The sequence below is a fragment of the Terrapene carolina genome, unplaced genomic scaffold, assembly GCF_002925995.2.
Source record: "Terrapene carolina triunguis isolate 2854851 unplaced genomic scaffold, T_m_triunguis-2.0 Scaffold58, whole genome shotgun sequence".
In the NCBI taxonomy this organism is placed as follows: Eukaryota; Metazoa; Chordata; order Testudines; family Emydidae; genus Terrapene; species Terrapene triunguis.
The window spans coordinates 100,680,343-100,705,888 of NW_020664409.1; the positions used below are offsets into that span (position 1 = coordinate 100,680,343).

A 25,546-nucleotide genomic window follows, 5' to 3' on the forward strand; every position below is an offset into this window, starting at 1 on the left:
GCTCATCATTAAGGCAGAGATGGGGACCTACAGTGCTAGTATAAATGCCTGAAATACTGTTATGAGTCTAGTATTTGGGTACCAATATATTAGCTGGTCAGTCAGTATTCAGCCCATTATACCCTTTATACAGGAAGTAAGTAAAATAGTATGGAAAAAACACTCCGCTTCTAGGTCACAATCAGATGCTCACACATGATTTATTAATGGACTGAAGACACTAAAAGAATAGAATGGCTGCCATCCTCCACTTAGTGAATGAACCTATCAGCCTGAGGATGAACCAGCTTTCTCCAGACCCAGCTCCATCCGGAGATGATTTGTAACTTGTAAATTTCTAGACAGCTAAATGTTGTCCGCACAAGCCTGGACACACCAGCAGCATTTTTTCATGATTTTCAACGTTTTCTATATTCACTATACTCATCTAATATACTCTCCATCTTATTCATTGACTTATGTAAGCAATTAACATTCACAAATGCAAATGGATTTCAATTGATGTATTAATACATTTCATTTCATGTTTTTCTGGACACGTGAATGGAGTGAATTTATTCTTGAACAATTACTGCAAATCACTGGCTTTATTTTGACTATAATATGAATTTAGTTCACCCTTCCTTATTCAGATTTATTTGAGCAGGCAACACTTTCTGAATTTACAGCAATTCATTCATTCGTAAACAAAGAGGGATCAGAAACAAGTTCTGCATTACTTATGACTTGTCTTTGATGATGTTCATCCATCGTTATCGATAAGACCTCAACAACTCATTCTTTCAATGACCGGGCTCTGTGCGTCCGAAGATGACTGATCAGTCCGATTCGGGCGTGGAACGTCCTGTCACACGTCAGGCAGACATGTAATGGCCCTGTCGATGATGTACAAGCAGCTCTGGACTTGCGCAGCTCACGCTTTTTTTCAGTCTCAGCAATACGCCTCGCCTCAGAGGTATTACTGCCTGTGTGAATGAGGCTGCGTCATGCTGGACGGTTCAGTGCGAAGGTTTCCCATGTGGCGGTGTTGATCTCGAAGGACTTCAATGAGGTCTCCAGCGTGTCCTTGAACCGCTTCTTTTGTCCTCCATGGGAGCGCTTTCCCTGAGTGAGTTCTCCGTAGAAGAGCTGTTTAGGAATGCGTTCGTCTGACATTCTCACGACATGTCTGGCCCACCTGGTCTGGGCTCTCATCAGCAATGTGTGAACTGACGGCAGACTGGCTCTAGTAAGGACATCAGTATCGGGCACTTTGTCCTGCCATCTGATTTTTAGAAGCTTTCGCAGACAGGAAATGTGGAAGTGATTGAGCCTTCGTGCATGACTCCGATAGACAGTCCACGTCTCGCAGGCGTACAGCACAGTTGGAAGCACCACTGCTCGGTAGACCTTCAGCTTTGTTGGTAGGCTGATCCCTCGATGTTCCCAAACGTTGGAGCGCAATCGGCCAAATGCAGAGCTGGCTTTAGCAATTCTGCAGTTTACTTCATCATCGATTGACACTGCTCGGGAAAGGGTACTGCCCAGGTACGTGAAGTGGTCCACTGTCTGAAGTCTCTGTCCATTTACAGTGATGGACGGTTCTGAGTACGGAGCGTGAGGAGCTGGCTGGTGCATGACCTCAGTCTTCTTGATGTTAATGGTGAGACCGAAGTTGTTGCAGGCAGTTGAAAACTTGTCCATACTGGCTTGCATTTCTGGCTCTGTACTAGCACTCAGAGCACAATCATCGGCAAAGAGAAAGTCTCGAAGTACAGTTTCCTTCACCTTGGTGATGGCACGCAATCGCCTCAGATTGAATAGTTTCCCGTCAGTTCTATACTTCAGGCCTACTCCTTCAGTGCAGTGTTGAAAGGCATCAGTCAAAGTGGCAGAGAATATCATTCTGAACAAAGTGGGTGCTAGAACACACCCTTGCTTGACGCCGTTGGTGACTGGGAAGGCCTCAGATGTTTCACCGTCATCCAGGACACGAGCCATGATACCGTGATGAAATTGACGTACCATTCGTATAAATCTGTCTGGACAGCCAAATTTTGACATGATCCTCCACAGGCCCTGGCGACTGACAGAGTCAAATGCTTTTGTGAGGTCCACAAAAGTTGTGTAGAGTTCACGATTCTGCTCTTGACATTTCTCCTGTAGCTGACGCACAGCGAAGATCATGTCAATAGTCCCACGTCCCTTGCGGAAGCCACACTGTGATTCTGGCAGTAAGCCCTTCTCCAGGTGAGTGATCAATCGGTTCAACAGAACCCGTGCAAGAACTTTCCCCGCTGTAGAAAGCAGCGAGATTCCACGGTGATTATCGCATGCCTGGCGATTGCCCTTCCTCTTATAGAGGTGCAAGATGGACGTGTCTCTAAATTCTTGTGGAATGGTTCCCTGCTTCCAGAAGGACTGAAACAGCTCAGTGAGTTTCCATAACAGCACGGGTCCACCGACTTTGTACACCTCTGCTGGTATGGCATCTGACCCTGGGGCTTTGCCACTTGACAGCTGATTGATAGCTTTCTTCACTTCGTCCTCTTCTGGTGAAGCATCCATGGAGTCATTGACTGCAACCTGGGACATCTTGTCAATGGCCTCATCATTGATGACTGAGGGGCGATTGAGAATTGCTTCAAAGTGTTCAGCCCATCTCTGGAGAATCTGCGTCTTCTCTGTAAGGAGCACAGTACCATCAGAGTTCAGGAGGGGAAAGCTCCCAGAAGACTGTGGACCATAGAGTGTGTTGAGGGCTTCATAAAACTGCTTATAGTCGTTCCTGTCCGCATATGCCTGTATTTCATCTGCTTTGGCAGAAGGCTGGATCCAGTCAGCTGGATCCAGCCTTCGCATGCAATGGGTAGACAGGCCTTAACTCACCGAGAGTCTCATACTCATCGGCTACCTTCACCTGGGTTTAGCCCACCAGTCGAGATGGTCTCCGGGGTGTGGCCGCTGTCGCATGCTGACAGCTACTTGGAGCCACAGGTGAGAGCTGGGTGTCAAGTGCGGACCAAAGTGGATGAGCTACTCCTAGGAGTACGACTGCTCCCCCATCAGAGGTACTACCCTTCCCTGACAACCCCGTGTGATTGACACAGGGAATCACAAGACGTGTAGTTCGGTAGGAACTAGAACCCAACAAACAGGTTTACTGAACTTTTACTTTGACTTCAAATAGAAAAACTTTATTAAGAGACAACAGGAAACTTCAAATTCTCCTACAGGACTGGCTTGTGTACAGAGTACTAAACAAACATGAATAGGATTGAAATGTCATTCGCTTTCAATTTATTATTTACTATATTAATTAAGGGACCATAAGCAAGGAATATAAAATAAATGATGTGGATTAAAGTTTAAAATTGAACATCATTACCTTCATGAGCCCAGATATGACGCTGAAGGTCTGAGCCATTCTTCATAAAATAGAAATCACAATAGGGACATTTCACAGCTCGTTTTCCAATTAATCCTTTCAACTGAACCCTCCTGCCGAGAATCTCTGAGATGGTGCTCATTGAGACCTCTGGAAAAAATATGCACGAAAACAAGGCATTCCAGACAGGCATGCACTGAATTTGCTCCAAGATATACTATATAAAATAAAATATTGCAGATCTAGATTTTTCCTAACTTGTGTCTATTTAAGTAGCTTTACTTTTTTTTAAAAAAAAACTTTCCACACAGACAAGGCCAGCTCAAAGAAAACAGCCTTATTAATTTATGTATTTTTCCTGCATTAAACACTGACTTATTCACTGTGTATCCCCGCGCAGGGACTTACTGCTTCAGTGACAAATTAGAGCCTGCATGCACCACTGGGTCAGAAGTCATTTTCCAGCTATGAATATTCTCAGTACCCCAATAGGTAATAAGGCAACATTTAGACGCAAATATTTATAAAGTTTCAATATCTTCGAACAGGTTTACAACATTTGTTAAAGGTTTCACTTGAGATTTCCAGAAGCGCTGAGCACCTGCAGCTTCTCTAAACTTCAGTTTGAGTTGTGGTCATTCAACCCCTCTGAAAATCTGGTCTTTCATTTAAAAGGAAAAAATGAGTAGCCTAATACTCTAGAGATGTCAAAATAGCTTTAAATAGTTAGGCTTTATTATTTAAAAAATTAAAAATCCTAACCACACATGCTAAGAGACATTACTTAATGTTCTTTAACAGTTCCAATCATCAATGATGGACTTTCAATACTTTCCTACTACATGGTACTAAATTATAATAGTTAAATGTTATGTGTATATGACTCTTATTGTGATCAGAAACTTTAAGCATTGAGAACAGATGGAATCCTAAATAAACTAAAGTGGAATCCTAGCCCCAGTGACGTCAATCAGGCCCAGATTTTACGTCTATTGTCCAGAAACTTGGAACAAGCAGAAGTGCTGGCTGGGGAAGTAAAAATATCAGGTTTTCTGCTTGCTGAACAAGAAAAAAAGACTGAGAGCAGGTTGGCTGACATCAGAGTCAGAGGGGAGGGAAAAGCTGTCAGAAATATTACTTTATGATAAATAAGAAATGGTTTCGGTTTAAATTAATTTTTGATAAGTTCTTCTAAAACTCAAATCCTTTGAACATTATCTTGTTTTGCCTTTCATCTTTATTCTCTTGCCTCTGCATTTTAAAAAACAATTGCATTCACTCAGTTCCAGCACTTGTCACTTTATGCTATCAGGACCTTTAACACCCCTTAATGTCAATTTTGTTTTGAATGGAAATATGCTTGCGATCAAAAAATAATAATAATCCCTGATGACCACAAAGAGAGGATACATGGGAAAGTGTTATGCAAATATTTTTCTTTTAAAATCTAATTACAAATAGTCTTTTGTTGTATATTAGCTTGCAAAGGTTCTGTGTATCTTAATAACGTTTCTTTAATATATCACTGAAGTGTCTCTATTAAACATGCTGTGCTTTTTGCAAAGTTCTGATAGGATCCACTCTTCATCTAAGGAAAAAAATTATAGGCCTTAAATACTAAAATTGAGCAGATTTTTAACCTTCCTTATTTTTATTAGTTAAGTATGCAGCACTGGGCTAGCAGTTTACAGAATGTTTCCTGACCCAACCAGCTCACCCTCCAGTACAGACACAAGCAAAACAATTCAGAAAATAAACAATGACTACATTTTCAAGCAATTGGGATGGCTTGTATGAATGTATGTAGTATTCTACTTCTCTTAAAAAAGCAAATGTATATTTGTCTACAATAATTTGTTTATATACACCTCTACCCCGATATAATGCTGTCCTCGGGAGCCAAAAAAATCTTACCGCGTTATAGGTGAAACCGTGTTATATTTAAATTGCTTTGATCCGCTGCAGCGCGCAGCCCCGCGCCCCCGGAGCACTGCTTTACCACGTTATATCCGAATTTGTGTTATATCGGGTCGCGTTATATCGGGGTAGAGGTGTATTTGATATACCCACTTCCCTCACCCTTCATGCTTCTTTGTCTTTCTTTTCACTGTGACCTCGTCAGGGTAGGAATGATGGGTCAAACTGACATTCAATGGGACTTGGCTGCTTTTGAAAATGCTACCCACTCCATATCTCACTACATGTTTGCACCCGTTAGCACATTTGGTCCCCAATTCTGATTGGCGGCTTCTGGGCACCATCCATAATACAAATTAACAACAGTAATATAGAGCATGTGGTGCTGATATGACTCAGAGGTAGGGAAAATCTTGCAATGGTTACTGTTGAAAGTAAGCATCCCGGACTGACTACTATCAGTAGGATTACACTGGACTATGGCCTGACCTGCTGTGATGTATTTCAGACAGTTATGCTTAAATTAGCTGGTTCCCCTTGGCCGCCCCCCCCCCACACACACACACACACTAGAGGCTTGGCCATGACCAGCTAACACGTTATTAAAAAGTGTTAAACAATGTCTATGCTAGGTGCCAAGCAGTGTTTAAAAATGTGTAAATTAAAATGTGTCAGCTAAGATTTTTTTTTTTTTTTTTAAATGTACCTATTTACCAAGTTTAGACAGGGCCACTGTGATTCACCCTTTTTATGATCAGGGCCCTTTTTGGCTTGAACAGTAGATATTATTGAATAATAAATATCCTTTGATGTATAAATAGAATAGACACTAGCATGTAGAATTGTCAAAGAGTATCACCATGAAAAGCTAGCTTTTTATTTAACAGACAAGAAGGGCTGGATCCTGCAAGGTGGTGAGGACTCAGAACCCAATCCAGCAGTAGCTTTTAAGCACACAAATAGTTTAATTTACTTTGATGGGATAATTGAGATGCTTAAGTGCTATGCTGAATCAGGGACAGAGGGCTCAGCATGTTGCAGTGTAAAGCCCATAAATATCACACAACACGCCCTTTTACTCTGTTCCCACGCCACAAATTAGCGTATTGTATGTTTACAATCTAATCCCTAAAGATCTGTAAACTCTACTGAAGTTTTAATATAACTAGTTTAGAATAAGAATGTAATTTTTTACAGAGAGCAATCGCGTTATATTGCTTACTCCAGGACAGTCTTCCTCTGTTGCACTAGATGTAGAAATGTTATTGTGGTTTGTCTTACCAGGGTGATTTGTCTTGATATGTGATTTTATAAGTCGATCTTCAGAAAATGACTTCTCACACACCGGACAGGAATAACTCTTTTTGTCCTTAAAGGAAAGGAAGAGATTACATTAGGCGTTCACTGGGCTGATTACTACACTCATTACACACTGAATCATATATGGCTCCCAACAAAGTTACAACCAAAATGCTCATATGTGAATCGCACTGAGCATTATGAAAAGCTAATGCCATTATTATAATGAAATATAATGAAGGTGTAATATACAATTATTCTAAAAATCCCATGTCATTAATCCTGGGATGATTTAGTACTTTGATTTGTAGCACATGGGGAAAATGTTAAATAAATTAAAGCATTATGATCTACCTAACTCTTTACAGAATTGGGAGGTGAAATATTACTGTACAAGTCACAGATCAGAAGGAAAGATGAAGGGTTTGATGTGAGCAGGAGTATTCAATTTTTTCATCATTTGATCAATCCATCCTTCCAAAGCCAAAGGAACAGATCTCATTGTGGCCTTAATTCTGCAGGCCTCAGCCAGGACATACCTTTCTACCACAGTTCAATGGGACTTTGCTAGAACATAAGGTGATTATGGCAGATTTCATTAGAAAACCAGGGTCTATGGTTTCGAAATGCCAGATAAATATTCAGCACTAAATACAAATATATTATTATTATTCAACTGTTTCAAGTTAAAAATTTTTGTCAGAGTTTCATAAGTGTTACTTATAAAAACATTTTTGATACTATAGGTCAAATGGAATTAGGGAGTGTGCTAGCAAGATCTTTGTTTTCTTTTGCATATGTAACATTATTATTTTTTATTACTGTAGCACTAGACGCCCCAACTAAGACTGGGACCCTTTTGTGCTAGGTACTGCATAAACACACAATAAGAGATTCTTACCCAAGTTCCAGGGGACATAAACAAATGCTTAAGTGCTTTAATAAATCAGGGTCTATATCATGAGTTTATCTTCACTAATACAAACATCACCATTATAAACAATTTGTTGGACAGCCCTTAGTTGTCAATAGTTGCATAACATTTTTCATTTGTGAGGTGGAGAGGAATTTTGGAAGAGATCTTAGCTGCACTTTATCCCCATGGAACACTCTATAAAGTGGATCCGCAAATAGAGCTGGAATCTCGCTAACCCGTCTTGCTGAGGTGATGGTCACCAGGAAAGCAGTTTCGAGAGAGAATAAAAATAGTAAAATGAGCAGTCCTTTGTGGGTTCCAAGAGAGATGCCAGTCATGATGGAGGTGACTCTTGAACTGGTGGGTACGCATGGATTAGGCCTTTGATTGTGGGGAGTGTAAATAGTGTGTAAGCCTGGAAAGATAACATACCAATATTGCACACAGAACAACACTTAATTGAACAGATAGTCTTCCTGTTTGCTTCAAATGGAGGAACTAGTCCAGGATACTGCGGATAACAGCCTCTGAAGGATACAGGCCTGCTAGGTATCCAAGATGGAGAATCTTTCCTATTTCATCCTAGAGAGGAATCTGGTGGATTGTTTCCTCCTTTCTATTAGAATATCCTAAATGGCAGACTTAGCTGACTGAACCTGAAAAGCCTTCTCCAGGGATAGGGGCATGAGGCAGCCTTCCTACCTTTGTGAGTTCAGGCAATACCCATGCTGTACAAGCATCCTCTTCTTTCTTCTTCTACTTAAGAAAAGCTAATTAACTGACAATCTAAGAAAAACAAAAATATTCCCCGAATGGCAAAAGAAAGCATTAAGGATACTGCATACAATCTGAGCGTGCTGTACCTCTGGTAGTTAGAAACTAAAAGGTGGCTAGGAACACTCACGCTTTTATATCATCAAAAGTTTCCATATGGGGAAAAGGAGGGAGGAGTAAATAGTCCCAGTGGACAATGTTCACTAGAAGATGTTGGAAGCTTGCAGTGCAGGTGACTTGATCTCACAAATGGAGAATATGCAGCGGCACCTCAAAGAACTATTAATTTGAGGAGTGGCGATGAGAGCAAGAGGCATAGCCCCATTAGACCCCAATCTGCCACAACTGACTTTGCAGCACCAGACTTCACACTATCTAAAATGATAGACATTAGTATGTTACAATTCCACACTAATATTTGCATTAAAAGTTATCTTTCCAAATGCTGGATTCCTTTTCAGCAGTGTTTTTCAAACTGGGGGTCCCAATCTAAAAGGAGGTCTATTGTAGGGGAGGGTCACGAGAGCGGTGGCTTCTGGCCGGGTGCCCAGCTCTGAAAGCAGTGCCACCACCAGCAGCAGTGCAGAAGTAAGGATGGTGTGGTATGGGAGGGAGAGGGGAGGTCTCACTTTTTGAGGGGCATTGTAACAGCCTGAAATATTTTCAAAGGGGGTTCCAGAAAAAAAAGTTTGAGAACCCTTGCTTTTCAGTGTTTATATTTAGAGTTTTAAAAACATATGCAATGCTAAGATTATTCTGATCTAGTGGCTGTTCACAGTGACCTATGTGAAATGAATTGGTGGATCTCAATTTATTCCTGAATCTCACCACATATCCTATTATACATAATGTTTAAACAAAATATAAAATATATATTAATTAACAGCATAGGGATGTTGAGCTTTTTTTCCGGTTCATTGTACTGTTAAGTATTTTCAGAGGTGTCTGCAGCATTTAGATAGGCACCTCTTATTTTAGAAGTCTAAATAAATTGAAAAACTCATCAGGAATTACTTTCAAAGAAATGTTATATTCAGGACAGAAAGAAATATTAAGGATGTTAAAGTTAAGTGGAAAAACATTCCCACCAATATCAGTGCACAAATGGTTGTACTCATATCTATTTTTCCAGCTCTGAGGAACATATGCACCCAAAATTATCAAAACTGGTTGCCTAAAGTTAGGCACTTAAATAAGTACTCTGATTTATAAGCGGTGTTGGGCACCCGCAGCTCCCATTAAATTTAGATATCTACATTTAGGCCCCAAGTTTGAAAATGGCGACCACATTACATTTCACTCTTGCTTTGCTTTCTGTCACAAAGGGGACATTCTTCTGATGTAGCTTTTGGTAGGTAAATACTGTATTAAGTTGAGTTATATGGACTCATATGGATATTTCTGGGCCTATAAACACAGAGGTGTTTGTACAGAACATACAGAGACACATATACTTTACACAAATTTATAAATACACACCTATATAACTGACAGAGAATCTTATTTTCAAATTACCAGTAAATACATGTAGAGCTACAGTACCAACAATAATATTTTTCCACGATGACTGATTTTAACATCAAAGCCTTTCAAAAAAAAATGTAGTCAAAATCTATTTCCTTGGGCAGTTAGAAAGTCATCTTTACTAAGTTCTATAATATATGCTCTTCAAAAACTGTGTTCTTTGTAGGTCTCACACAGAGATTGCACTTCTCAGTACACAGTGCCTTCAAAGTACACCTTGTCAACCTCCATAATCCTATGGAGTGCATCCAGCTGAAGCTGAACCTTTCAGAGTTGTTTGTCCAAGTCAGCGCCACAGAGTTTCACAGGGTTGCATCATCTAGTTCTGAGTCTAAGAATATTCCTGTCACTCTCCTTCTGAGAGCTTGTTACAGCACTAGTCCTTCAGAGTAACCCTGTCACTCTCAGAGCCAGCCCTTAAGAATTCCTCTGTTACAAATTAAGCATTTCAGAGCTTACCCAGGTCATAAATGCAGAGTCCCAAAGGTCCCCATCACAGCTCTTGCTATTCTGAGTGCCCTTGTCATGGATGATGACAAAGGTGTGAAAAGGACTCAGATGGAGGTCAGATGTAATAATGCCCCCAGCACATTCACAACATCTGATTTTTTTCCCTTTTGTAAGAATAAACGTAATTTATCCTATGCCTTATCCGGATACCTGCCTTTTAAATGCCTTTGAAGATTTTCTGAAGGACACAAAAAGGCAAAGTGTTCTGTGAGCTAGCTCTACCTTTGTTATAGATTGGCAGCACGATCCAGTCAGCTACTTCAATTTCAAAATCAAACCAGTTCCTGAGACTTAGGCCAGGTCTACAATAAAAAAATAGGTCAACCCAGCTACATTGTTTAGTTATAGTTAAACGATATAGTTAAACTGACCTAACCCCAGTGTCGACAGCACTAGGTTGACAGAAGAATTCTTCTCCCAACCTAGCTACCGCCTCTTGTGGAGGTGGATTCATTACAGGAATGGGCGAACCTCTCCCATTGCTTTAGTGAGTGTCTACACTGAAGCGCTACGGGGACACAGCTGCAGCAGTTTAAGTGAAGACGGAGCCTTACTTAATGTCCCTATTAACTAACGTAGAGAAAATGCAAGAAGCTTAAAAAGATAAAATAATTTCTAAACAAAGAAAAACAGTTAGATTTCTCACTCTGTGAAGACAAAAGAATCAGATTCATAAATGCTCTCAAACCTTGTGAATTAAGCAGTCTATTACAAGTGGGTGGAATTTCTTTAACTATGCTATACTTCATTACAACATAAGGCCATTTACACATATGCCTTTCATTATATGAATGTATTCAAATCTTGCTACAAACAAATCACCAGATATATTACGAATTCTACACACAAAGAACAGTCCATTGGATCAGTGTATTGCTTCCCTGAAGTACATGCAAGCTTCAAGATTAATTAAATGGGTAAGTGCACTAGTATACAGGCATTTAAAAAAATCCCAGTCTTATGATATGCAGCACTTAAAATATGGACAGACCACTGTGAAATTTATTTAATGAAGCAAAAGTGCTGAACCTGACCTTAGCCTGGATACACTAGAAACCAACAATAGTAGGATATGATATAGCACATGCCAGTGGAGATGCTCTTTGAAATGGCAAGCAACTACGTGATGTAACAAACCTCTCCTTTGTATACACTGAGTGAAATCCTGACCTGACTGAAGTCTTTGGAAGTTTTGCCATTGACTTCAATGGGGCTGGATGTTGCCTGCTGTTTTTACTACTAGAATGATTTTGCTAGCAGTTTTCCTAATAATTGACACAGTTCAAGAAATGCATCAGGGTGAACCTGGCATAAATCTCCTTGTGGCCATGAGTACACAGAAATTATTCAGGTCCAAACTAGACAAAGGTGGTACAGAATGAAGAATTAATTTGTATTCCTTTTTTGTACTAGGGATACTTATTTCATTTGGAGGAAAAACCTGCAGAGACTGATATTACTATTCATTATGTGTATTTGGGTAGCACCTAGAGGACTCAGTTAGGTATTAAGGCCCCACTACAGTACGGTGCAAACACACACAAAAATGGCTGATGGCTCCCTCCCTGAAAAGTATACACTAAGTAAATATTAATGATGAAAATGATATGAATATTTATTTGACATCAAGTTTTCTCCACACTTTGATTCTGAGTGACTCAGAAGTATACACATTAAGACTGCAGTAATTTTCAACACAAGTATCTATTATTCCTTCCATTAATCACCCTAGAACAAATGGGTTCTCTGAAAGGGCTATACAAACCTTTGTAAAATTATCCTCATTTGATCTATATTGCACAGATTAGATTGCTAATTCATATGAATGAATATGACCTGACTATTCAATGCCCTGGCCACTATGCAAAAAAATTTAAAAACCCATCCCAGTTGTAATATCAACTGGTGCTTCTGAATACAATTCAAGGTATTGGTGGTTCTTAATGCCTTAAAAGCCCAAGACTGGGGATGAACAGACAGCAGAACATTTTTGGTAATGAACCCTCAGCCCTGAAATTTGATTCCTCTGAAACAAGGGAGCCTGATGACAAGTTGGCCATAAAGAAGAGGAACTAAGGAAAGAGACAAGTGGTTAGGGAGGCAGAAGAATGGGTAAGGCACAAAGGGAAGTACGGTTGGGAGGGCAAGAAGAGATAAAAATAAATCAGTAAAAGAGACTGATACTGGCTTGCGGCAGGAGGCAATAACAAGTTAAGAATTAACCCTCAGGAAAAATAGTTCCCTCCGTTGTGAATATTGCCCTCAGTCTTCAGCTTTGCACAGCATAGCACTGTTTCTTCCCCACAGAGCAATATTTTTTTGCTACTGCTCTTTCAGATAAAAAAATGACTATCATGCTAATAAAATAAACAGTAAATTAATATAGAAGCCTACAAGAAACTTGTACTCATAGCCAGGGGTCTCAATAGTTTTAGACAAGCAGTAGCTTACATAAAAAACACAAAGATATGTCTAAATGTCAAAAATGAAGACGAGAGAAGCCAAAAAAGGAAACAGACAGCACTACTTATTCTTGAAATGAATAATGCAAGAAACAGCCCAATGTCACAAAGCTCCTGCTCTGGCACAACGGGATTCACCTCATCACCAAGTCAAAGTATTGCTAACGTATCACAGCACTTCAAACTTTCCATCAAGATTCTATGGTCTCCCTATTAATTTTCTCCCTCCACACACCATCTTCTCTCTCTCTCTCTCTCTCTCTCATTTCCTTCCCAACCTACTTAAAATGTTTTTATCATTGTATCTTACAATTTGAAGAAGAAAAACCTCTTGTATTTTGATAGTTTGACTCATGACATTTTTATCATTTTACAGCAATAAAAACAAAAAAGAAAAATGTCTTTCACTCCTCAATAGAGAATAATTATTACTAATTGGCTAAAGCTGGCCAGTGCTGTATGTTGCTGTGCAATCCTTTCCATGTGTGTCTACCAATGCATTTCATCCTATCATGCAAACCTCTGCTATGACAGCCCTAAGTCTTCCCTAAGGAGAACTTACTCAGGACAGATCTACTCTACAGTGCTACATCGGTGCAGCTGCACCACTGTAGTGCGTCTGGTGAAGACGCGCTATTGCGGTCTCAGTTGTCCTGAGGTGACTTCTATTTACTCAGAAACTATATAAGTTATGAAAACATGGGAGGAGAGGGAAGGGATTGTAGATCTATATTGACAGTCTAATCGAAGAACCAGCGTTATTAGGTAAATAAGTTTTTATCTCTTTCAAGAATTGTCAATATAAACCTTCACACTTGTTACTAGCAATAACAACCATCTAACAAGGTGGATCTGAGGAGGGCACGACTGTTCTGAAGTGGGCATGTCCTGAAGCTGTCAAATAAAGAGACTAATGTAGTGCAAATGTGTGAAGTTAACTGAAGATAGCAGCCTTGTATGTCTCATACACGGAAACATCTCTCTCACATGCCACATGATATTTTTCTAGTACCAACCCTCCACCTCAAGAGAAGAAATCATGTTTTACCAACAAGCAGGTCATCTTTCTAGACTCCTTATCCCAACATACTTTTCCTCTCTGATCTCTCCTTAGCTGCAGGAACTACAAAAGAATCAGTTACCAGGCAAGTAAAAAAATACATTCGAAGCCTTGAGATGTTACCTGGTATATAATGGCAGCCTGGTTAGATGCAGCAGGTGCCACCACAAGGGAATGAAAAAGAGAAGTTGCTTACTTTATACAGTAACTAGAGTTCTTCAAGATGTGTGGTCCCCATCTGTATTCCATTGTGGGAGCATATGCACTCCACGTGCTTCAGACCAGAAGATTTTTGCTAGCAGTGTCTGTTGGTCTGTGCCTGAGCCCTTCCTTTCCTCACACTCTGAACAGAGGATATAAGGGTGGTGTGGACAGACCACCTCTCCAGTTCCTTCTCTAGCATAAATCATATGTAAGGCTCTGAAGCAGAAGGGAAGGAGGGCGGGTCATGGAATACAGGAGGGTGGGTAGGAACCACACATCTCGAAGAACTCCATTACTGTACAAGATAAGTTACTTCTCCTTCTTCATGTGATGGTCCTTATTGTATTCCTTTGTGGGTGACTGAGAAGCAGTATTAATTGCAGAGGAGAATGCACAGGCCTCTATGGTATCAATGCCTGCAGGACTGATGTGGTGAAAGATGTGTCAATTACAGAAGCTTGCACCAGGGTGTAATGTCATGTGAAGGTATGGATAGAACCCCATATTGCTGCTTTACAGATGTCAGTAACAGAACATCTTGAAGGGAGGCTATCGAAGAGGCCTTGGTGGATGGTTGTCTGTTAACTCATAACACAGCAGAATGAAGCTTGGAATCCACTTTGAAAGTCCCTGGGAAGAGACTGCTTCCCCTCTCATTCATTCAGCAAAGGATATAAACAAACAGTCTAGGCAATTTCCTAAAAGATTTTGTTCTTTGTAGGTAGAATGCCAAAGCTCGACAGATATCTAGAGAATGAAGTCTCCTATTCTCACTGGTGATGTGAGGTTTTGGGAAGAAGACAGGTAAGTGAATTGTTTGATTCACATGGAAATCTGAGATTACTTTGGGAGTAAATTTGGAGAAACTTTGTCTTTATAGAAGATTGTGTATGGTGGATCAGCCATAAGGGCCCCCAGCTCACCTACCCACCGAGCTGAGGTGATACAGACCAGAAAGACAAGCTTCATAGATAAGTGGGTCAAAGAGTATGAGGCGAGGAGTTCAAATAGAAGCCTTTTTAATGCTGAGATGACCAGACTGAGGTCCCATGATGGAGCAGGATTCATCACAGGAAAGAAGGTTTGGACCAGACATTTCAGACATCATAAAGTCACAGGATGAATGTAGATGGAGAGGTTGTCAATAGGAAAATGACAGGTGGCAATAGCTACTAAGTGTACCCAGAGGGAGTGAAGGGAAAGACCTGAAGTCTTTAAGGAAAGAAGATACTCTGATACGGTGGGGTGCCAAAGTCATCTGATATCATCATAGCCAGATAACCCCAAACATGGAACCTTTTCCACTTAGCTGTGTGTTACTCTCTAGTGGATTCCTTCCTATATTGTTAAGGATAGACTGAACAGCTTCTGAATGTGTCATGTCTAGGTTCAACGCTCATCAAAATACCCAGCTGTCAGGGGGAGGAAAGCCAGATTAGGATGCCTGTCCTTGCCACTGTCCTGGGTCAAAAGGTCCGGGAATGTATGGCATGGATACTAATGTATGGCATGCTGACATCTGAAGAATGTTGAGGAACTGTCTGGACCATCTGGGAGCAATCAGGATGACCACTGCTCTGTCTTGCTCATCAGGAAGGTATACACCAACTGTCTCAACCAAGGAACTAGGAATCTCTCTCTTCTGGAGCCCTAACCTTGAGCTCCATTGGAGCAGTTGATCATGCATTTTCAGTTCTCTTGAGATGCAAACAGGTCCCAAGATGGAGACCACCACTGGCGAAATATGCTCTGTACTACAGCTACACGCAACTGCCATTCGGGATCCTTGGAGAAGTGTCTGCTGAGGCTGTCTGCCAGCATGTTATGTATCCCTGGAAGGTGCACTGTGGACGCAGTGTTTTGACGGTGAATATATCAGTTCCAAAGATTGACAGCTTCTATACGTAGAGGGCTGGATCTTTCTCCCCGTTTTTTGATGTAGAACACTGTTGTCATTTTGGCTGACATCACTCAAATATGTAGCGTTCGTATGAAAGGTGGGAATCACTTGCAGGACTCGTGGATTTGCACACAGTTCTCGGAGGTTTATATGCAACCAGGACTCTATGTCCTTTGGGCTGCACTTTCATCTATATGGCTGCCCCACCCTAATAAGCAGGCATCCATGATTAATGTCTTCTCCGTTGAGGTGGGGAATGAAGGGGACCACACACACACTTGCTCCTCCACCAAGTCAGAGAAGCTCATGCTCTGTGGGGAAACAAGACTAGTTTGTCCACACTGTCTGCTCAGCAAGTAAACCATCTGAAGCCAAACCTGCAGGCAATGAAGGTGAAGTCTCACAAAAGATGTCACATATCTACAGGAAGGTGTTGTGCAGGTTTCCTTTGAGGATGAGGGCTGACAGGTCAGCTATGGTGTGATAGCTTTGAGAAAAGTGTTCGCCCATGGGTGCCGGATGTTTTTGACTTTTATCATTTTTCTGTACAAGTTCATTCTGTTGTTATCATGTGATGAACAGGTTAGGCGACCACCAAATTGGGTATTGGAGCCCTGGACAGATTACAGCTGGAGTGATTGGCAGCCCTCAAAGGTCGTGACAGAAGTTTCTTATGTGGAGGTGGGAGCTGGAAGGAGGAAGGGGGGAAATGTTATGTTTGCTACATTGCACCTTGGGCTGTTTTCTTGGTGGTTCATAGCCTCTTTGGTTAAAATGTTTGAGGTGTTGGTCTTTCTATATGGTTGAGGCCTGTGGTACTTACTTTTTGGTGCTGAAGTGGAGACTCCCAGTGGACCAAGGGTTGCCCTTGAGTTTTTCAGTGAATCTAATGAGTTATCTGTCTTTTCACAGAACAGGTTTTCTCCCTCACAGGATTAATCTTCAACTGTAATTTGTACCTTCCCGGGGAACCCAGAGGACAGGAGCCACTAAGCCCTCCATATGAGGGCTGTCACCATCGAGCAGGAGGCCATATCCACCACGTTGACTGAGGCCTGCCAAGCTAGATATCACTGCAGTCATTGAAGAAGTTCTGTCACAAACTAAGGATGGTAGAAAGGAACTGGAGAGGCAGCCAATCCATCCCGTCCCTTATACCTTTGATTTGGAGCTCAAAGAGGAAAAGGGCTCAGGCATGGACCTATGGACGCTGCTAGTAAAAATCTTCCAATCTCAGTCGTACGGAGCACATGCATACCCACAGTGGAATACACCTAGGGACCAACACTCAAAGAACCACCTTTTTATATCAATGATGGGCGTCATATAAGAACAGAGGTTAGACAGATTAGATATGTTTTGGGAACAGAGGCAGAGGTCATCATGTAATATTGTCACTTGATTTTGAAAATTCTGATGATGACATAGAACTTAGATTAAAAAAATACTATTTCGTTTGTACTTACCAGCTCTGTGTGAACTTTAAGATGTGCCTGGAGCTTATATTTATCTGGAGTGGAGTAGTCACAGTCTTCGGTGGGACATTTCAGCAAAATGTTACTGTGCTTCTGAATGACATGACGCTTAAGGCAGTTTTTGGTGATGGAGGAGTAATTGCACTGGGAACAGTAATACAAATGCTCTCGAGTGTGAGTACGAACATGCATGTCATAATGCACCTGGTACCAAAACAACTTGCCTAAAAATAAAATTAAACAGTCAAACATGAAAACAAGTTTTTTTTCTGAAGATATTTTTTAAATTGATATTGTAAAGAATTCAAATACATATTCAATTTCAATTCAAGCCACATCATCTGAATCCTTTCCTTTTGTGTTTAATGAAATGTTAGCTGTTAAAAAATTATTTTAAGACATCTCACTGATGCAAATATATTTAGAAATAACAATTGTGGCACCTCCTTAATTGACATGTGCTAAAGAAAGAGATCTTAACAAGGGACCCCTTAATGCAGGATATCGTAACAAACGTGTTCCTAATGAGGAAGTGCTTTTAAAGGTGTGCCCCTAATTAAAACATGAAAATGCAGGAATTCATAGCAAGTATGGTTTAGCTGAACCAACCATAAATAAGTCAGGAGGCCTTGTTGACACTTGACCCTCTTGTTCCAAACTGTTCTAAAATAAGAACTCCAGGAAAAAAAGTGATTAGAAAATCTTTGAACATGCCTGTAGAAATATGCTGACTTTAAAGGATAACTCTACATTTAAATACTGAATATCTTCAAACTTGAATTCCTTTCCCTTCTCAGTGATGAACACTATAAACAAGACAAGTTCAGAGTTTCTGACTTTCTCCATTTTTGAATTATGCAAGCACAAAACTTTCAGTCAGAACATCGGAGACAAGTGTATGCTACTCCCCACTTCTGTAACTTCCACCAAAACACAACAACTTTGGTATCAGATTAAGTATTGAAAATTTCCACCCCAAAGGAATTTGTTTGAGAAAGTTATGAAAAAGGGAAACCACATCAGTAATTTAACATTACATTATTTGCTATCAGAAGATGTCATCAGACATGTCTGGTGTATATACACACACATCTCTACATACTACAGAAACATTGAAGGCTGAATTCTCCATTATGGCCCACACAGAACTTGAGCACTATGGAGAGCATGGGCTGACGGTGAGCTGAATGCAACTCCTTGGTTCTGCTCTGCCTGGCCCCGGCAAAAGTTAAAGCAGCAAGGGGCATGGGAGGGGAAGAGAAAACAATAGCTTTAACTTACGTTGCAAGCATACCATCCCACATGGATGTTACCCCAGCAGAGAATCAGGCATATCAGAACCTCACTTTGCCATGCCTTCTCCAAGGTTTCCCTGGCAGATTTAAGTTCATTTTGCACTGCTTATGCAGCACAAAATAATTTCAGTGGACCAGAACCCAGCCCAGAACCTTTGTACTTAAGTCAGAAATTACTACTGCTACAAATGAAAAGATACACAAATGCACCAAACTATAAACCAGAATGCAATGAAAAAGTACTGCTATGTGACTTATTTGAACTAACTCACAGTATTCCACTGCTCCTTACCACAGTATTCACATTCCAAGTCTCCATAAACCTTCCTGATCTTCTCACACAAGTCTGTGTTCATTTGTCTCTTTTGTAAACTGTCCAATATCTGCATAAAGGCAACAGCTCCACTTCGATTATCAGAAACCATATTATGAGAGTCCAGCTGTGGACTGATGGCTGTATTGGAATCTAATGCTGTAGGAGGGTTTGTGGACTCATCTGTGTTTTGATTTGGTGACTTGCTAGTTTCTAATTCATTAAGACAAAAGGGTTGAACTTTCTCTTCGGAAGCTGAAAGGTTCTCAATGTCTATATTTTTCTGTCTTATATTAGAGCTTTTGCCTCCAGACAACAACAGCTGAATTTCTTCACCCTGCATATTCACTGAACTATCATGACTGACTTTCTGTACATTTTCATGAGAAGCCTTTAGCTCATTGGAAGCACAGGTAGCATTTTTAAGTAAGAAACGATCTGAAGCCAGGTCTGATTGAGGGTCTGGTGCTGCTAGGTCTGTTGATGGTTGACATGGTGTTTCTGGTACATTCTCCACTGGGGAGTTTTCAAATTCTAAAGAAGGGGCAGTCTCAATTTTCAGAAGACCACCATGCTGATCATTATGGCTTCCATCTATGGTATTTGATTCATCTTTACAAGTAGATTGCTTTGGTACGCTGAGAGCATTAGCACTTAGGGGCGTGAACTCATCTGCAGTCTGTGAAAACTGTTCTCCAAGTGCTTCCTGTTGGATATCACCTCCTGGTTCCAGAAGGCAGAAACTCTGATTGATAGAACTATTAAAAACAGAAATCTCTTGTAAATTTACATGCAGTTCTTTGATATGTGCACGGAGCCTTACAGAACTGACGAATTTCTTCGAACACACAGAACAAACATACACAAATGGATGTTTTCGGACATGAAGTTCGAGTGCTTGATACTTTGTGGCTCCATGGCCGCATAGCTCACAAGCAAAGGGCCTTTCATCACCGTGGACTAGCATGTGTCGATCTCGATCCAGTTCATTTTTGAATTTACGTTCGCAAATATGACAGTCATACAGCAGTTGTCTCTTGCCTTCTCGGGTCATCAAGCGGAGCTCATCAAATACATCTTTCACTTTTTTGTCTTGCAAGTCATGTGTTTCCTTGATATGCTTAATTAGATTTTTGACATCTGAGTATTTCTTTTTACAGAAGCGGCAATGTTGCTTAATTTTCTTGTGGACTCTCTCAATATGGACTTTGAGATGGCCTTTGCTGAGACAGGTGAATGCACAGTAATCACAACTAAACTTCTCTCCTGTGTGTTTCCGCATGTGGACATTGAGGTTGGCTTTTATAGCACTGGCATAGCTGCAGTATGAACATTTGTAAGGCTTTTCGTTTGTGTGAATCCTCAAATGAGCCTGAAGAGAGTGTTTAAATTTGAACACCTTGTTGCAGTATTCACATGTAAAAATTTTTAGCTGAGTAGGACCTAACCTAGAAAGAAGCCAAACAACCAGAATATAGTTATCTTTAGAATTCTGATATATAGTTTCAAAATATGCCAAAGCAGCCTTACCGTATATTATGGACTAAGGGCATATAAAAATCCTCATTTTATGGATGGGAGGAGATGCTAACTTTTTAATTAACAGATATGCTTCTCCCCCCCCCCCCCAACACACACACACGACTCACACAAACTAATTGCCGTACGTTGCACATCTAATTTATTTTAACCCCTGTATCTATTTTTTTTAAAAAATTCAGGAATAACCGATTCTAAAGTTTAAGTTTCCAACATTCTTGTGCTGAACTATTATTATTAGAAAAATTAAGGGGGAAATGCTGTAAACATATTTGCAGAAACTCAGTTAAAGTTACAGTCTTAGCACTTGTGGAAATATGACATTCGGGAGACTCAGTTTTGGTAGCAGTAATAGTTAACTTCATTGAACTTATAGCTATTCAGTTTATAAAGGCAAGATTGGTTGTCTTGAGAGAAAGCTAACATCTGCCTCACAAAGTTGCTGAAGGATAAGATATTAAACCATTTAAAGATAACGAAAGAAAGGGGTAAATTCCAATAGACAAAGGTGCTACTTTAGGTTATGATGATTCTTTACCTATTTTTATCTTCTTATATTGTTCTAACTCTTAATATTTGACAGACTCTAATGGTCTAGCTACTCTGACTCACCTGATGTATAATCTGTTTCTGCCTGCTGAAATAAGGGAAACAAATGGAGGAATTTCCATTTACATGACGCTGGATAAGGAAACATGTCACTCCTAAATTTAACATGAACCCAAGTACTTTAAAATTACCTGCTTGATTTCATTGGCTGCTCATATGGTGTTTGTTGAATGGCATATTCTTGATACCCTCTTCGTTGAGCTGTGTCTGGTACTGCTGTCTCAGGATTTGTTGCTGATTCAATTTCTGGGGGAGCAGCCTCAACTGGAACAATTTTTGTAGCTCCTAAAATTAAAATGAAACACAAAATAAAAAGCTCAGTGGTTTGAGCATTGGCCTGCTAAACCCAGGGTTGTGAGTTCAATCCTTGAGGGGGCCACTTAGGGATTGGGGGCAAAAATCAGTACTTGGTCCTGCTAGTGAAGGCAGGGGGCTGGACTCGATGACCATTCAAGGTCCCTTCCAGTTCTAGGAGATAGGATATCTCCATTAATTTAATTTAATTTATTAAAATAGTGATATTAAAACGCAATTGTCCTGTGACTATTATGCTATTTTACTTTGGTTTGTTCTACTTATTTGAATGTAATAGTAGAAAGACAGAGTAAAACTATAGTACTTGTATTGCAGACCTTTGTTGTATGGTAGGTGGAGGTAGTGATGCCAGTTAAGGTTGCCTGACACTTCCATTATAAGATCCTGTTTTCAGTTGCTTAGATCTTTGTCAGAATTTAATCATTTGAACTGAAATTTTACATGACAGGGTATCTGCCTCAGGCTGAAGTTTTGGGGAGAATTTCAGCCAAAATGATACAGCCATTTCCAAGAATAAGGCTAGAGAAAAATAACTTTTACCAGTATTAAAAAAAAACAAACGTTTTTTTTTTTAAAATAGCTCTAAACCCTTCCTGCTTTGAAACAGAGGCTTGAAATGTGGTGCTGAAGGGGGAAAGTGGGGCTTTTTGTCAGGGATGTGCCTTTTGTTGTCCCTGCAAAAATCTGCCCGAGTTTGGCCAAGTTGTAAGCTTTTTTAAAAGATCATATTTTGCACATGCTCAGTAGAGACTGAGTTTAGCAGCTGAGATCTGAATATCCCCTCCTTGCTGAGCGTGCTCCAGCCTCTTACAGATCCAATAGCTGATCAGACTGCGTATGCCCCACCCCCACAGTGCAGCTGAGAATGCTCCAGCTCAGTGCTACAGAAGCAAAGCTGGACTTTCCCTGTAATAACGTCCCAAATAGGGTAGGGTTGGGCACTGAAACTAGGAGCAGGGAGCCTGTGTCTCCTGTGCTCTGGTGCCAGCAGAGGGAGAACAGTCAGCAAGGAGGAGGAGGAAGCTGTCCAATTAAAATGCAGAGGGGACAAAAGCTGGACCAGGAATGAGGGAAAGGATAGAAAGAGGAGCCTGGGACTGGCTGTGCAAGGAGACCAGGACTGGAAGCTGGTGAGGGAAACCATCACATTCTGTCACATTCAGTGCACAGAATGGACCTGCTCTGTGAATGAATCAGGATTACACAGTAAAGGAGGCTGTTGTCTGTATGATCCTTAACTCATTTGTTGAGGAAGTTGGAAGCTGTGCAGTGAATGAGGAAGGGGATTGGCATGAAGAGAAATCTCGTTACCTCAGTTCCCCATCTGTAAATTGGGACAATACCACCTCCTCACTTCACAGGGGCATTGGGAAGACAAATAAATGTTTGTTAAGAACTCAGATACAATAGTGATGAGCACCACAGAAAAGCCCATGAGGAATTTAATAATTCTGTCTTTAGCGGGTTTGAATAGTGGGCAGTAAATAAGGCATGGAGACACCCAGTGTACAATAAGGAGAAAACAAAATATTGAATAGTTGCTCATTCAGTGAGTTCTGTCCATCCTGTGCACTGAATAAGGTAGCGGTCCTATGAAAAAAGTAGCATATGATTATGTAATTAAAGACTGTATCATAATGCATATGCAAAAGAGGGACATATTAAGGTTACCTATGCAACCTTAAGTCTGGCATTTCCTAACTTTTGAGTGCTTGACTTTGCAAACTTAATATTCTTTTAACATATTTTGTGCGTGTGTAATCTTAGACCTAAAACAGCTTAGCTGAAATAAGTTACTTCATGCACAATTGGCTGCATTAAGTCTCAAAGATTTTTTGTTTGTTTATGTCAGCATTTGATCACATTTCAGTTTACAGCATTAGAAACTAAGAAAGATCTAACTGAGAAAGACGACAGTAGCTTGTTTCTTTTTGTGCCAAAAGAAAGAACACGGATGAAATGAAATGCGAAGATGTTTGGGAAATAAGAGAATAAAGCAGAGAGAACAAAATTAAAAGGTAAAGTCACATAGGACTGTTTAGATAAAGTAAGAAGAATGATTTTTTTGTAAACCTAGACTCCCATTATGTTATGAGAGCAAGAGAGAGAGAGAGAAAAGAAACAAAACGGTGCATATGAAATTTTCCTTGCATCATGAAGTAACAAAATTAAGGTAATTATCTTCCCACCAATCAAGCAGATGGTTTTAAAGAAATTATCCTTTACAAAAAAAAATAAGCAATACTTTAAAAAAAAGGGACTTAGTTGAAAAATAAATTGTAAAAAGGCCAAGATTAAACCTTAGATACTCTGAGTGAAGAGAGAAAAGAACGAGGAATACTTGTGGCACCTTAGAGACTGACTAAAATTTATTTGGGCATAAGCTTTCGGGTTTTAGCCCACGAAAGCTTATGCCCAAATAAATTTGTTAGTGTCTAAGGTGACACAAGTACTCCTCGTTCTTTTTGCTGATACAGACTAACACGGCTACCACTCTAAAACCTGTCTCTGAGTGAAGGAAAGCTAGTCGGTAGGTAAATAACTAGGACTGGCCAAAAATTTTCCATCAAAACTGTTTTTTAATGGAGGGAGGGTTTGGGTTTTTTTTGTTTGCTTTGGGTTTTTTTTGCAATGCTTGCTTTCCACAGGAAAATTTTGACTTTTAATTGAAAAAACAAACTTCCAAAAATCAAAAATTTTGATTTCAAAATACCACCACAGCAATTCCTAGGAGTATGAATTCAGGTTCCTTATGCCCATACTTAGAGCCCTGCGCGGATACAAAATTTGGATGCGGACATCCGCAGATATAAAGCAGATATCCACAGATTTGCAGGGCTTTACCCATATTCTCTTCTATGGGCCAGGTTTCCCAGCAGGACTACATGTTCCATGACGTATTGTGGCCAGGAACTCCTATGATGCACTGAGGTTGCTCATGAAGAGGTGAGATGGTAGTGCACCATGAGAGATGTAGTTTAGCCAGGGAGCGCAGAGCACAGAAAAGATAAACATTTTCTGACCAGCTCTACAACTAATACCTGCAATGCATACCACATTTAGAGACTAGTAGCACTCAAAGGCCCTGATCAGAATAGGGGCCCCATTATGCCAGGTAGTGTATGTTCCCAGTAGACACAGTCCTTGGTCAAGTTAGCAGGCTATCTGTATCTCAGACTCCCTCTTGATCTCAAGTGCAACCCACTCAGGTCTCAGGCCTGGGAAGAATTATATGATTCTCTCACTCTCAGACCTGGGTTTGAGCTAACATCCCCTGGTACTAACCATGATTACCTCAGCAGGTCTGACTTGGATTCAGACCCTGCAGTTCTGTTGCCTGGGAAGCAGTGACCAATGGTTAATACAGTGGCTAAATAGCCTTCTTAAAGCAAAATACTACTTATTTAGAACCAAAGAGAAAACAGATCTTACTATCCCCAACTGTGACAACTTGCGGAATCAATCTATATGCAACCAACTTATGAATTTGAGTTGATTTTCTTAAATTGCTGCTTCAATGAATGCCTCAGTATATGAAGAATCCACCATCTGCTATCAGAGCTGTGCCACACATCTCCCAGACCATTCATTCTTCTTACTTTATCTTGATGGTTGCCCAATTGAAAAAGTAGCATCTTAGCACAATGGGTTGGTTGAAGCTAGGAGAACCAGTTTTTTCCCCCAATTTCTCTGTAGAAGGCTGGGGTTTGAAGCTGTAGAATTTCCCCAGAAGTAGGAACAAAAGGATGAGCCCTTTAAAACAGAGACTGGGTCAGTTAGAGGGAAAGAGGAAAATTAGGGCAAGGGAGAGGTACAAAAGGCATGCTTTTGTAGCAGAGGGGATTTCTGCCAGCAGGACCAGCAAAGGTCAAAGGAAGCTGGTTGGGTGGAGGCGGGGGACAGAAAGAGACATACATTCCATGATTCGGAGAAGAACCATTAGCTGCAGGAGGAGGATCTTGGACACCCTAAAATAGCCTAACCTAAGCCCAGAGAATGCTCCAGAATGAAGAAACTGAGGCAGGGAATGGTGTGTAGGTTTGTCTTAATGTGGAGAAGATCAGCAC

The 25,546-nt window shown here is 40.5% G+C and overlaps 1 protein-coding gene across 2 annotated transcripts in view; it reads right to left on the reverse strand.

Annotated features, from left to right (window-relative positions):
* ZFAT (zinc finger and AT-hook domain containing) overlaps window positions 1–25,546 on the reverse strand; it is a 125,518-nt gene that overhangs the window by 52,269 nt on the left and 47,703 nt on the right. For both annotated transcript variants that reach the window (XM_026646675.2, XM_026646678.1), the window contains exons 5-9: window positions 21,296–21,449; window positions 18,996–20,464; window positions 17,400–17,632; window positions 6,566–6,653; window positions 3,368–3,517 (exon numbers count right to left, since the gene is read on the reverse strand). In XM_026646675.2, coding sequence (XP_026502460.1) covers window positions 3,368–3,517; window positions 6,566–6,653; window positions 17,400–17,632; window positions 18,996–20,464; window positions 21,296–21,449 — 2,094 coding nt within the window. The remainder of the gene's footprint in view (window positions 1–3,367; window positions 3,518–6,565; window positions 6,654–17,399; window positions 17,633–18,995; window positions 20,465–21,295; window positions 21,450–25,546) is intronic.